Source organism: Cynoglossus semilaevis, chromosome 16 (assembly GCF_000523025.1).
Source record: "Cynoglossus semilaevis isolate Cse_v1.0 chromosome 16, Cse_v1.0, whole genome shotgun sequence".
Taxonomy (NCBI): Eukaryota; Metazoa; Chordata; class Actinopteri; order Pleuronectiformes; family Cynoglossidae; genus Cynoglossus; species Cynoglossus semilaevis.
This window is the reverse complement of record NC_024322.1, coordinates 9,892,916-9,907,879: the sequence shown is the minus strand read 5'-3', so window position 1 is coordinate 9,907,879 and position 14,964 is coordinate 9,892,916. Positions and strand designations below refer to the sequence as shown.

The 14,964-nt window shown below is 39.6% G+C and overlaps 1 protein-coding gene across 1 annotated transcript; it reads left to right on the top strand.

The window, feature by feature from the left end:
- Nucleotides 1-13: 13 nt before the first annotated feature.
- On the top strand, nt 14-14,601 carry LOC103392041 (rho GTPase-activating protein 6). Its single transcript, XM_025063799.1, has 9 exons — nt 14-714; nt 7,817-7,976; nt 8,966-9,034; nt 11,092-11,354; nt 11,515-11,710; nt 11,845-11,900; nt 11,991-12,141; nt 12,265-12,413; nt 13,690-14,601. Exons 1-9 carry the CDS (start codon nt 568-570, stop codon nt 13,897-13,899), a joined length of 1,401 nt encoding a protein of 466 aa, XP_024919567.1. The 5' UTR covers nt 14-567; the 3' UTR covers nt 13,900-14,601.
- Nucleotides 14,602-14,964: the final 363 nt, after the last annotated feature.

Here is a 14,964-nt window from a genome sequence, read left to right as displayed (position 1 = left end):
AGTTTAAAATGAAGATGAGATAATTTAACCCTTTCATTACATGGATGACTTAGTTAGCACAACTACATTCAGATCCTGCTCACGCAGAGCTTTTCACGCGTTGTCTCGTTTCTCGCTTCTTTACAGCCAATCAACGCACGACGTATCACGTGGTGACGCAAAACGTAGCTCTTTGTGACGCAAAACGTAAACAATGATCCCCACGCTTCATAATCCAGTGTTGGTTATAGGCTATAACATGCAGGGTAATTAAAGTATTGTCCTGACGTTTTGTTCTTTATCTGATTAAGATGTCTTTTGGCAACTGATACATTTACATTTGTATCTGGCGAAACTGGCCCCGAGCCACAGTGCATGTTAGGAGGAGGAGGAGGTGGAGGTGGAGGAGGTGGAGGTGGGAAGTGGAACACGGGACTCCAGCCTCCTCTTTTATAATACCACTCAGCGTGACGCGGTGGAGACCTGCCGCCGCCGCTACTGCTGCTTTCACTACTTTGTGTTGAGACTTTGACGACATGAGTCTCTTCTCTGCTCACTTTATCCGCGGTTTCATCAGCTAGAAGAGACATGTCGGCTCAGGGAATACTCAGCAGCGTTTTCTTGTGCTCCTTAAGTCCTGAAACTATTTCTAAGCGCAGACTGAGGCAGACCAGGAGCCTGGACGCGGTAATGATGCGACAGTACAGTACTGAAGCGGAGCAGTCGCCCTATATGGTAAAGTGCAAAGAGTCTATAATAACAGTTTATATTATGTCTAAAGATAACTATTGACTTTGTCGCACCAGCGCACTGTTCAAGAGTTACAAACATTGCGGCAAGTGACACTAGCCTTTTAAATACTTTTGTCGTGTTTAGTGTTTTGAAATTGTGTATTTGTTGTTGTAAACTTAATGAAACATATATTGATTCCACGCATGGGATTTCCAGAGTTTAAGTTAAAATTAGTTTCCCAAAGTAATCCGTAGTTTCTTATACAACCCCCAAGTGTGTTGCAGAGCTAAGGGTCATAGGTTAAATGACTGGGTGAAAGCAATAACTTCAGTTTAATCCTTATATAATAACAAATAATAATAAATAATTCTTTACATTCGACTTTTCCACCATGATTTAATTGTATGTGTCTGTCTGTAATTTGCATAATGTAAAATATGCAAACACCCATATAATCCACCCATTTATAGTATATATGTGTATGTATATATACATATTTATTTATATATATATTTTCATTTGTAACCCTAAATCAACAAATAGTACCAAAGTATATATATATATATATATATATATATATATTACTGCATGTATACCTAAAAGTCCGGACGATTTGGTTAACAGGAAGCATGTCTGTTACAGGAAAATTCCTCCATTGTCACCACATTAATGGAAAAAAGGAGAACACTTAAAATTCATAAAACTTTCGGCGGTGGAGCACAAGACCACCGTGGTTTCTTAGAAACATTTCAACTCATTTCCAAGAGGCTTTTTCGATTCTAGTTGAAAAACTGCTGCTGCAGCTGTTAGATAAACCTTGGAATTCAGCATTTCAGTTGGTGAATACTTATTGTTTTTACTGTTTTTAGATTCTTTCTGGTTATTTCACTGGCTTTTCCATAGATTTTCTTCTCAGTGCAGAGGAAATAAACAGTAGGTACGAGCATTTCACCATCATCAACACGATGACTAATAATGGCACGAAATTTCTGTTGTGGCAGTTTGGTTTTGCGTCATTGGTCACTTAAAGTGATTCATCTCACTCTCTTTATTGAAATGTTGTAAGCAGAAACCACTCCTTTTTTTGACGTGCTGAGATCTGCTGAGATAGGTGTGACTGGAAAAGTTTGTCATGTCTAGCAGTGTTTTATTGGTCCATTGGTAGAACAGGTAATAGTTTCCTGGTGGTGATTCCCATGCGAATTGTAAATCCTTCCATATTTAAAATGTTTCCATCAAAAACAACCTAATGTCTGGGGAATCCGAACTTTAAAAGACTCCACACTTTATTGATGAAAAACCAAGCCTTTAAAACCTGGATTTAGAGTTGGGGTTTTACTTTTTCTCTCCTTTGTGAGAACTTGTAGGACTTAGTTCGGAGACAAATTTAGGGTGACAAGGTTGAGAGTTAGAAGTGCATTTTGGACAAAGGATGAAAGTGATAGAGCTGCCAGACAGGAGGGAAAGATAAAGGCTCCAGAGGAGATCTGTGGATGTGGTGAGGATGGTTAATGTACCAGTAAAGGAGGCTGGAGACTGAGGCACATGGAGACAGATGATCTGCTCTGGTGACGCATACAAGAATCAGGCAAAGGGAGAAGAACTCTTATTCTGAAGGCTTTTACTTGTGCTATAGGTAGATTTATACACATGTCCGTAGGAAACAAGTGTTTTCTTAATAGGGGTTTTTATTATATTTCAGATTTGGAGCCATTAGACTCACATGTTGACAATTTGAGCCAATCTGTAGCACTGTGCTTAAAGTGGTCCTCATGGTAACACTGTTTGTTTAGTTTAATGGAAATCTATCACAGATGTGACATTATAATGGCCTCGTAATGAATACCAGGTATCTGGTCTCTTTCTTACAGCCATCGGGAAACAAGAACCCAATTCCCCGGCCCTTAGGAATAAAATCACAGTATATCTAAATGAAACCAATATAATGTTAGAGACAGCTCCTTGTCAGAGAGGGTATTGAGGGTGATGTGTCTGCAGTTATTCTTGTGTGCTGTGCCACACGCTGGACTATTTGCTGAGCATATTGTGGAGCTGAAACATTTCAACTCTACGACACATGACAGCCTATGTTATATTGCAAATATGTCGCGGTTATACCGTAGTAGCTGTCATAATATATGGAGCTGCTGCGTGTTGTTACCTCAAACATACTAAGAAAAACTCAGCACTTGAGCTGCGGCCATATAGATGTGAGAACCCTCCTGGATACTCACATCAGCGCTCTGTAAACCTACACTGTCAGGAAGTGATTTTTTTTGTGTGTTTGGAAACCGTAGTAATGCAGCACTTTTTTTCTGGGTTTTAAAATATTCAGCTAGAGTTCATTTGGAGGCAACTGTAACAGTAACAGTGATGAAGTAGGGCTGACAGTTCTGCACAGAAACCCCCCTCTGCTGCCCCTCTCCCCGCTCTCCTCTAATGAGAATGTATTATATGTCATATAAGTTAACTTAGGTCATTGAGATTCTTTAAATGCAGTCCAGGTGCCAGGGCTTACTAATGATGAGCTAGCAGTCAGTGGAAAAGTATCATTGTAATGTATGTAGCCCATGAGTAGAATGTATGTATATGAATCAAACATAAGAAAGCGGCTGCTGGAGATAACACTAACAAATGCAACTTGTTTAAAGTGCCGTCATAGTTTAGTTTAAAAAAAATGACCGTACATTTTCCATAGGCTGAATGTCATTTGCAACATTAGAGTTATAGTCACCAAGAGTCTGAGCAGTCTGAGCTGAGACGGAAAACAGAGACATCTGGTTTACATGAAGACAGCCCGGACTCTTATTCCTCACAGAACAACAGCATGACCTGATCCTTGGCTGCAGTCCTCAGGCACTTATTACCATCGGATGGCATGGAACTAGACCTGTTGGCGTGCAAAGTGCAGCAGCATAGCATCCAGTCTGGGTCTGATTAAAGTAATTTTACATACACTTATAGTTTTGGCTACATTGATTTGATTACATAGCTCATATACTGTCTGATATGCAAGGCCAAAGCCATCGGCCGAGAAACTACACGTCTGTTGTGTCATTGTGCAGCAGATTTGGGGAAAAAAAAAATGACATGATTGTTCAAGCGCCTATCAGAATCTGCTGATTTATTGGTACCTTTTCTTCCCCAGTGATTAAATTGACGCCATTCAGGTGGTTAATTTTCAATGAAAAGTAAAGGTGCAGAAACCATGTGTTGAAAAATAGGCTGTAAACAGGTGTGTACAGAATCCATCTCATCTCCATCACATCTCATAGGATTTTATTTAGAAATTAAGAACCATATACGGTTACGCATGCTAATTTTTTTGTCGATCTAACCGGTAACTATTTGAGTAAGCCACCCGATTGTGTTGCAAGCATTGCATTTAAACCCCTTTTTTTCAAATAGAACCATGTCAAGTTTATGTTGACAATGCTTAAGAGAGTGAAAGCTTTTACTGCATTTATAGGAAGTTTACCCACTTTTCTTAAAGATCTTCTGTTTGAAAATAGACCCCATTTCTGCAGTTAGAAACTCCTGACTTGACACAGTGCAAAAGCTGTTTATTTTCAGATGCAAAATAACCAGAGGGAAAAATATGAACTGTCAGGTTTGGTTAATATGTAGTGGAAGTAAAAGTCTGTGAGGACCTTCAACGGTGTAGAAATACCTCCGATCTGGAGGCACTTCCTGTTTTCACTCTCGTGCTCTCCCTGTATGCATTAGTTAACATTGTAGATTATTAAGAGTTTTACCTGTCATTATCATTGGAGTGATTGTCACTACTACTGCAGGTCGGCAGCACTGTGATGTATCACCCATTACATTTATGTATATTTTTTCTGCTGACTTCGTAACTTTAAAATCCTGTTAAACAGCCATACGCTTATAAACTGATCATAAAGACTTTGTGAGATATAAAAAAAAATACTGAATTTCATTCCCTTAAATCCATTATGTAAAAACACAGCTCATTAAATGTACTGCGTGCAGTTATGTCTTGTCTACTTTAAAAAACACCAACATGGAACTGGAGTTGTGCAGTGTCATCTTCATTCTTTAGGCTTAATGCAAACCACTTTGGTTAAGAGTCTTCTGTAACATGAGCAGCAGTTCTACATTTCTGAATGCATGTCTCACTTTGTTCTGACTTCCCTTGTAAAAATGCAGCAACTTTTAAAGCCTTTGAAGGGAGTCATACATCACTCTAATGTAGTGATGCAGTGGCTAAATGAGCTCATTAATCACCAGGACCGAGATTCAGGGCTGAAACAATCAGCTTTCCGCACATATGTGTTTCAAATGTTCACGGTGAAATTAGCTTTTAAAAAAATGGGGGGAAAAAAAACATAAGAAAATCATTTATCATTCTGATGAGAAAGATCCAACTGCTGCTACTGTGACACCTGGGACTATAATAACAAGTTGTAAAAATGTACGGCACCACTGTTTGTTTTTACTGCCATCAAATCCTTCCGTTGAACTGGTACACCATGTTAAAATGAAACTCTTGTTGTGATCCACATTCACATGGTATCAATTTACAAAAACAAATTACTTTCACTGTAAATGATTTTGTTACCTTTTAGCTGATGCTGACCTCATTTACAAAGAAAACACTTCTGGCAATAGGGAAATAATTAAGTAGCAGATTGCACACAGTGATATATCTTGAATTCATGCTCAGCTTTGGGAGTCTGCTGATTTTGCCAAAGAACTCTGCGTGGTTTATGGAGCATTAAAAGTCACTACCTAAATTTAAATAGCATTTTGCCTCGAGCCTCTGCTAACTTCTGACCTTGCTGTGCTGTACTTACTCTCCTCTCCTCTTATCTAGCATTGACTGCGATGACTGTATTTACATCACTGTATTTGCTGCTTGACTGCCCCCACCTTCTGTCTACACCTTCAGTCGTGTTGTGTACGAGGACGTGCCTAAAAACAGCTTCTCACAGTGGGCTTTAATCAGTGTCTTGACTTGGTCTGGCTGTAAACACTTGGTCTGTGGGCCTCAGACTGTACATGCTGGTACTAAAGGTGTTGAATTCAACTGAAATGGTTTTGAGTCGTCATGGATGATCCGTGTCCTCAGCACAGCATCGACGGCCTTGTGAGTAAATGTTAATTTGCAGAAGACTTTTTGTAAACATTAGCATAAAATAGAAGCAGTTTCATGCTTGAAAGAAGTCGCACCTGTTTGAATTAAACAAAACCAATGAATTAAACTATATAAAATAGCAGGAAGCTGAAAAGCTGATAAAGTGACTGATATAGATGCTTATAAATAGGGTACATTGTGTTTAAACCAACCTCACCACTGTCAAAAAGTGCAGAACAGGATGTGAGTGAGTGACGGACTCTGTGATGTCGGTACTTTCCCCGTTTTAACAGCGTTGTATTAGACCTGTTAGCTCTGTACCATTAAATGTTGATAAAACTGCAAATGTGAGTTAAGCAAATGCAGTGAGAAGCAGTCAGCATGGTAACACTTACACCTAATGTGGAGTGGGAACGTGGGCTTGTGTGGAAAATCTTTACCGTAATGTTCCAATGAATGGTTTCCTGAGCGCTGCATGGGGAATATTCATCACCTCAGTGGATGCAGTTCAAGTGGGGTTGATGGCTGTAATCTCAACTGTAAATCTATTGTAAGAATTACTTTGCATGTTTCCTCTCATTGTACCGTACAGCTCGCTAACAAGAGTTTTAACAAGAGTTTGAAGTTCATCGTTGAAGTGAAACATGCAGATTTCAATGACTTTTGAGAATTGCTGTTGCAACATGTGGAAATATGAATACAAGGGTAAAACTTAGCTTGGGTGGATATACCGTCAGTCCAGTGGTACATACAGTAGATGTAATTAGAATTTTAAAACAAAGCTTTTTGGAAATAATGTAATATTATTAACACCAATCAGAGGGTTTTCCTGCGGTTGAACGACTGTATGTTACAGTAGCACATCATCGCCGTAAAGGCTTTGCCACTGTAGAGCAGCATTAACTCAGATTAACTGGCGTTAGCCACTTTAGTACAGCCTTATCCTGACAAAAGGGTACTAAGCCTCTTTGGAACATGGCCGGAATAATTGGTTTGACTTTGGATCAAAGCGCAGTAATCTCAGGCATGGAGATATTTTGTCAAATGTTCAGGATTCCAAGTCGTGTATGTGGGCTGCCCAGGCATTAGTACAGCATTAAAAGCACTAACTAGACTCTGGGTGGAATTTTCTTTTTTTTTTTTTTACGAGTCACTCAGTGTTTGTTGTACTTTTTAATTATATCGATGATGTATCATTCAAATGGCTTTGAAAATGGATGGATGTTAGTTGATTTGGTACTTCAGTATTTACACCAGTGTTGGGTACATTTTTGGTACTGGAAGAAATAGCAACATGGAACATTTTAAAGAAAGAAAAAATCATAGAAAGCCTCATGGATCGTACTTTCATTCTGTCACTGACTCCCTCAGCTCCTCTGTCTTATGTACTTTTGGCATTCTGTCACTGACTCCCTCAGCTCCTGATGTACTTTTGTTTTTGTTTTTTTTGGACCAGTCACATCCACAGTCTGATGATGCTGTTTTAACTTAATCATCATCTTTGATGTATTACTGGCTTTGTAACTTTATTTCCTTTCTCTTCTGCTGCAGTAGTTAATGAAAAACTGTAATGGCCACAAATAAAGATCAGATCCATTCACCAAGGGAGGCTCATCTGTGCTAACTGCTAACTAAGGTTTGTGGAATCAGCCGCACATGCAGAGAATGGGTCTTATCAAATTTGGGTTCCTAGGGAAGTTGGAATTTTGTTGGAAGTATGCACTTCATTTGATATCTAGGTAATGATCTGTTTTTTAAACTCAGCTTCAGGCTGAACTGCTGATATTAGAAAGTCGTACTTTTGACAGCTTTAAAAACAAGCTGGCATTTCTTTGGTCCTAAAATTGTTATTTGTTGGTGAAGCTGTCACCTGAAGCGGACCGTTCTGTTATTTTATCTATAATGCAGTCTGTGGCGTTAGAGTTCATTGATGCAAAAGCTGACAGAAAATGTGTGAGAGCTGCTGTCTGATCTTCCCGTGTGTTTGTTGTGTTTGTTTGTCTTCAGGGTAACTTCACCTGGAGAAGTGCATCTGAGGGCAGCGTCGGTCTGACACCTGTCCACCTGCAGAGCCTCTCTGAACTGGAGAGGGTTCGTCTCCAGGACGTGGCCTTCAGGCGATTGCTTCGGGATCGTGACCTTGGCTGCCACATCAGCATTCCCAAACGTATTTAAGCACACACAAAATCTTGTTTATCTGCATTTTCTTTTTTTTTAACCGATCAGAGAACATCTCATGAAATAAATAATCCAAACAAATTGAGCCCTCATGGTCATTTCCTCATGGACCATTTCTCAGGTTACTCTGACATGTACATTGGAAGTAATGTTAATTAGAGACTCTTAATTGCAGTACTGTCAGTCTGGTGGTCTCTTTATGTGGCCCTTAATGGGCTGGCAAACTGTCCAGGGTGTGCCTCACCCTGATGACTGCTGGGACTGGCTCCATCTGCCCCAACCATCCTTAAGCAGTTGATGATGATCAAACAATAAATTATCTACAAAAAAAAGGAGAAATAACGATCCTGATTTGGACTTTTTGCCAGGTTTTCTAAATCAAAGCAGTAAAATAAATGCAGCAGAAATATTTTACAAATATTTGTGTAACCTTCAACGCAGGCCAAGCAGTAGCTCTTATTATTTTATTATGGGATTTCCTGTTCTTTCCTGCGATAGACTGGCAACTGTCCAGGGTGTAACCCCGCTCTCGCCCAGATGACTGCTGGGATTGGCTCCAACTGCCCCCATGACCCTGGAATATGACTTAGCGATAGAAAATGAATGAATAACTTACATACGCAGACCTTCACTCTGGATATGATCGAACAGTTAAAAACTTTCAGAACTGTGTTAGGTTTTTATGAAGTCTAATTTTTTTTAAAACCATCCGTGCTGCCAACTCTTATGCTTAACTTTTGCCAGTCATGAGGAGAGAAGTTTTTTTATTCGGGAATTTTTGCTGACGCCAGTCCTCCTGGGGCTATGAATTGAGACACCCGGTCTACATTTTTATTTTCTGACACCTACTGCACAGTTTGCTTTTGAATTATGTAACAGTGTAGAAAATTAGTCTAAAAATATCAGCGAGAAGAGGAAAACTGGGAGCATGTTAAGTGAGATGGTGACAAGGGCTGTAACGGCTTCATCTTTTTATAGGTCACAAGCACAAGAAGTCACTGAAGAAAAAGTTCGACTCGTTATCGAAGGAGAGGAGTAAAGACAGAGGTAATGATGCTCCCGCCGTACAGTAGCTCCCCAGCTCCTATCCAGTTGCATGATTTTAATTTGCTTGGGCTGAAGTCAAGTAATTGACTTGTTTATTTTAAAATTACTATTTCTAAAAATTGAGCATGTTGTTTTTCTCCTTTTACTGTAGGGAATGGTACAACAGCAGTTTGTGTGTCCAGGACAATGTGTGATGTGTGCTGAGTCAGCATTACGCTTTAAAAAACTGTAAATGTGTACTTGTTAAAAATCCTTTTTCCACAGGAACACAGAGGCATTTAGCTGCTGGACCAGTGATTTCCATCAGTTTGTTAGCTCTGGATCTTGTGACGGACATGTTTGAGCCTGTGGTCAGTCAAAACAGGACATGCTGAGGGGCCACTGCCTTCACCATGTCATCATGATAACTGGTGACCAGATCAGGACAATGGAACAAACTCTTATGAAACTCTCGGAAAGCCTTGGTACAGAAATAGTAAATAGTTAAAAAAAAAAAAAAAAGTTCGGCCAACTCGCTGGGAAAAGTAGAAAAAGAAAAAATACATAAATGAGGGCAGCATACTGTAAGGAGCACATATGTCAAACCTAGGGCCCGTGGGCCAAATGCAGCCCGCCATATTATTTCATGTGGCCATATGAGTCCATATTTGTTTCTGGATGGGTGTGTTTAACATGCAGGGTTAGTAATTTACAATTCTTCATTCTTTTATTCCAATTCTAATCAAGCATATATTTACATGTCTTTATCGTGACCTACAATTCCCATAATAGACAGTGATTTTGATGCCAAATTGTGTCTATAGAATATTTCTAATTTTTCTGGCATGATCTACATTCAGGCTACTGAAAAACTTACTAAACTAAATCAGGGTTTTATCAATATTGATAAAAACCGGCTGCAAATCTGGATAATTGTCTTGTGACAATCCATATTTTCCAAAACAGTAAAGATTAAAGATTGTGAGAGAGCTGCTGTGTCATGTAGGGCCTCTGTTCTGCAGTACAGTTTCCAGCTTAGTCAGCTTCTGACATTTGGAAAGATGCTATTTGATCCTTCTGGCTGAGCCTGTATAGGCTCACTGGAGCACACATCCCCACTTGTTTATACTGAGGCAGCAGTGAGTAACCATAGGTTCTACACTGAGCCGAAGTTGCCCAGAGTGCAGAGCTGAGCCCCGCCCGCTGCAGGAATCAGACAGGAAGGTCTTCTCTGTCAGACAGGCGGTTGAGGGAAATAACAAAAACAATCTTAAGTGGAGGTTTATTCATTATGGCCTGTCCTCAGGCAGGACCAGCCCCCTCTTTCCTCTCTTTACCCGTTTGTTTAAAAAGTCATTTGCGAAACTATGTGCTCACTAATACTGGATATTGACTGTGCTCTTCAGAACATTGGCTCAGCACTGTTCCTAAATGTGCTGAGCAGTAATTATGTTGGAGTTCGAGTGTGAATACAATGAATATGTAATCAGATGAAAGTCTTTATTCTTTATTTGGTCGGTAGTAAACTAAAGTGGCGGAAAATCTATTAAAATCAGTTTAATTCCGTCCTTCTTATCTTCAAAATTAAGTAAAATCAGTATGTATACATATATAAATATATGTATACATATTTATTTATATATCTATGTTTATACATATATGAATATATCTATGCATATATATATACACTATATATTTACATATGCATGTTTATATATGTGTGTGAATACATTAAAGCATGTGGTGTGAAATAATTCTACATAGAAGAAATTCTCTGATGGAAACAGCTTAAAAATGTTTATGTGGAGGTTATATGAGGAAATAACTTTTTTTTATTTTCATATATATTTATATTTATATTTTATATACAAATATCAGTTAATTTATTACAAATAGCAGTCAATTAAACAGCATTTATGGGCAAACGTTCACCAAGTGGGTCCCTAACATCAAGCACATTGTGTTGATCCACTCCACTTCCATCCAAATAGTAACACATAAAATATGCACGATAAAGATCAGAATCAAATTGAAGCCATGACGTTGAACCTTATGTCCCTTTCCTCCCTCTCATTCAGAGACTATGCCCCAGGCGTTTGGCATACCACTGACGCAGGTCATTTCCAACGACCGCATACACAAGCAGCGGCCCGAACCCCCGCGGGAAGAGCACAGTGACCCGACAGAATTGATGCTGTCCTTCCTTCACTTCACCTACAGCTTCAAAAGAGCCAACAAAGAGCTCTCCAGCAGCACCTCCTCTCTCAGCTCCACCTCTGAGACCCCAAATGAATTGCCTCTTCTGAACATATTAGAGGCAACCCCGCGGACCCGCAGGAGGGTAGGCCTGTTTATCAAAGACACTTGACCTGCTGTTGTAGCACAGGAATGTCAGAGCTTTTTTAACATCAGAGTGAACTGTTACAACTGTTACATGACGTAACCATGTTTCAAGGCTTGCAAGAGTGACAGCATTGATTGTCACTCATCTGTCCCGACAGGGTGGAGTGTCTGTAGATTGCATCACAGACCTTGATGATGACCAGTCTCAGCTCCTGGAGGCTCTCCAACTGTCTCTGCCAGAGGAGGCTTTTGGCAACAGGAAGAAGAGCCGTGACAAGAAGCTCAGCCTTAACCCAATCTACAGACAGGTGCCCCGGGCAGTGGATCTCTGCTGCCAACACCTGGAAAAATACGGTACACCATTATAAAAGTTCAGCAGTAAATATAGCCCTGAGGGGGTTGCAAAGAAACAACACAGTGTAACTTGGATAATTTATTAATGAGGATGAAATACAGTCAGTGAATCTAAAAAATCTGTCTTCTGTCAGGGCTGCACACAGTTGGAATTTTCCGAGTTGGAAGTTCCAAGAAGAGAGTGCGCCAGGTATGATTTTTTTTCTTTTTGCTTGAATAAATTCAGTTGTGAATATTTTTTCATATTTTTCTCCCCTGATGATCCCTGTGTGTCATCCAGCTTCGAGAGGAGTTTGACCAGGGCTGGGAGGTGAACCTGGACGAGGAGCACAGTGTCCACGATGTGGCTGCGCTGCTGAAGGAGTTTCTTCGAGACATGCCCAACCCACTGCTGACAAGGGAACTTTACACAGCCTTCATCAACACGACACGTGAGGAGGACGAGCACACACACACACACACACACACACACACACAGTCACCCGCTGTCAGTCATTGTGTTTCTGTCAGATTGAATTAAAAACAGTCGTCCATTTGGGCTCATTTCTCTGCAGTGCTGGATAATTCAGACCAAGAAAGTGCCCTCCAGCTCCTCGTGTTCATGCTGCCCCCTTGTAACAGTGACACACTCTACCATCTCCTCTGCCTGTTGTCCACTGTGGCTGCACATGCTGAAGACCGCCTCACCAAGGATGGACAGAAGGTAGAGACACGTGGAACATCCTGCCGTTAACAGAGGTTTTAACCGGGACAGAAAGCATGATTAAGTGCTTGCTCCTTTGCCCAGTTCATAGCCTGAAAAACGACATAGACCCCTTACTTGGGTAGTTTCCGTACAGGGCTCCACACTACCATCTAGTGGCAGTTGACAATAACAACATCTTTTCCCATTTAGATACTTTTACAAGTCTAATAGAAAAATAAATAAACAAAAAAGCAGCTGTCACAGACAAACAACGTGATTTAACAAGAAGATGCTGATAACGAATCCAACAAAAGGTGGTCCGGCAGATGTTTTTGTCACCTCCACAGTGACTGATTTTGCACAAGGTGCTGAGCCGCCGTGAATAATTATCCATTGTGGGTATTTTAAATAAATGATGCACGACAAAGTGCTTCACAGTGGTTACACAAACCCGCTGCTTCCGCAAACATCATAACCTGTTATTTCCTCATTACTTTCTGGTCGTACACAGAAAGCAAATGGAAGTATCACAATGTGGTGATACATTCTGCTAAGCCAGATGTTCACTGTCTACACGAGTCGTCCTCTCATCACGCTGTGACTATTTAATGTTTCTCTTCTCCATAAGTCATTCCTCATTGTCACTGTGTTTGGTGACCCATTTCTGATGGGCTTTACCGTCTGTGGAGTTTCATATCATTCACCGTCTCGTCTGACATAATAATGATTAATTTAAACTCGTGTGTTTTAATTTAATCTTTAATTTGTTTTATTCTTTTCCCAAGACATCGCTATAATTTAATTATCATTGGTCCCTGATCATGGTTATATTCATTTACTAATTATTATCTTTGTTTTTAGTTGAATGGCTTTGGCTTGTTTTGTGGCAGGCATCGTTCAACTGCAAAAATGTAAACTATTAAATATTTATTTGACAGCAGCAGTTCAATTTTCTACATATTTAAATATAAAAGAGCAAAAGAAATAGTGAAAAGCTGGCCCTCCAACCCCATGGTACAAGGTGTGGTAAAGACTGACGTCAATCCTTCTGTTTCATACATTACAACCAATCGACTGTAATTTCAGTTGATGCCACGAGATGGCGGCAGACATTAAATGCTGTATGTCAAATTTAGGTGGGTTAACATTTATGTTATTGATGTTATAATATCCGTTGTTCTACATCCAACCAACACTGAACTGGCCCCTCGGTCAAAATTTGGCCCATGAGCCAAATATTTTGCCCACCACTGTGTTACACAGACAAACAACCTGAATACTCTCTTCTGTGCAGATATTTGGAAACAAGATGACATCACTCAACCTGGCGACCATCTTCGGGCCCAACCTGTTACACAAGCAGAAGAAGGACAAGGAGTTTGCGGTGCAGAGTTTTGCTCGCGCAGAGGAGAGCACAGCCATCATCAGTGTGGTCCAACGGATGATCAATACATGTGATAAATTATTCATGGTAGGAAATAGTTTCAAAGATCTCTTTCTTTAAATGATATGAAGCATTTTTTAACCGTATCTTTAGTTTATTCTTAATATAAACATCGATTGATTGGTTTATTTTAACGTGGCAGTGATTTGAGTATTGTCAATGGATGAGTTTGAATGTCAGAAAACTGTGTTTTTCTTTTGCTGCTGAAAGTTTTTTAGGTCCTTTGAAGAACATTGTGAAAAATTCTGGTTGCTTTTTTTTCAAAATCCCTTTTTACAAAAACAAAAAAAAGCTCCAGGCGAAGACTGAATAAGCCAGCTGGTGAGAAATAACAGATACATCAGTACAAAGACGGTCCGATGGGCTAAACAAAATAACATCTGGAGAGTTTTGCAAAGGCAACTAAATGTTGTGAATCTGTAAAAGCTCTCCCACTCACTCTTAGCTATCGTCTCTTTTCATCTGTATCTAAACTCCCTCCAATATAGTGAGAGAAAATCTGTTTGTGGGGAGTGGCTCTCAGTCTAGTTGTCAGTCTGTGAGTGTGTGGTGTTGACATGAAGTGTGTATTTCACAGCAGCCAGGTGGAGCTAGGGCAGAGCAGGGCTCAGAAGAAAGGCCTTCTGAGGCGTAGTTTTATAATTCAGAAAGCACATTACATCGTCTAAATGGTCTTTGCATTTCGGAAATACCAATCATTTTTAAAAGGAGGATTGACGTGCGTTCAATATTTTACTTAAACTGACAGCAGAATCTTTTTTTTTTACATTTATTAAAAAAAATGAAAATAGCTCTGAGCAAACACCTGGTATATATTTAAACACGAAAATGATGACTAGTATAAAACAAAACATCAGAAATGTGAAACCGCTTAGTTATAAAAGTTATATTTTTGGTGTTGTCTCAGTAATTGATGTTACTGGTAGAACAGGAAACAGCACTAAATGTATTACGGTGTTTAAAATATCAACTTCAGTGACGCTATGTTTGGAAGTTTGTTTTAATCTGATTAATCACAATATGATTAATTGTGATTAATCCACAGTCAACCATGATTAATTGATTTTGATTACTCGTGAATTATTGTGATAAATCTTGACTAATTAAAGCAATAAATGTAATCCA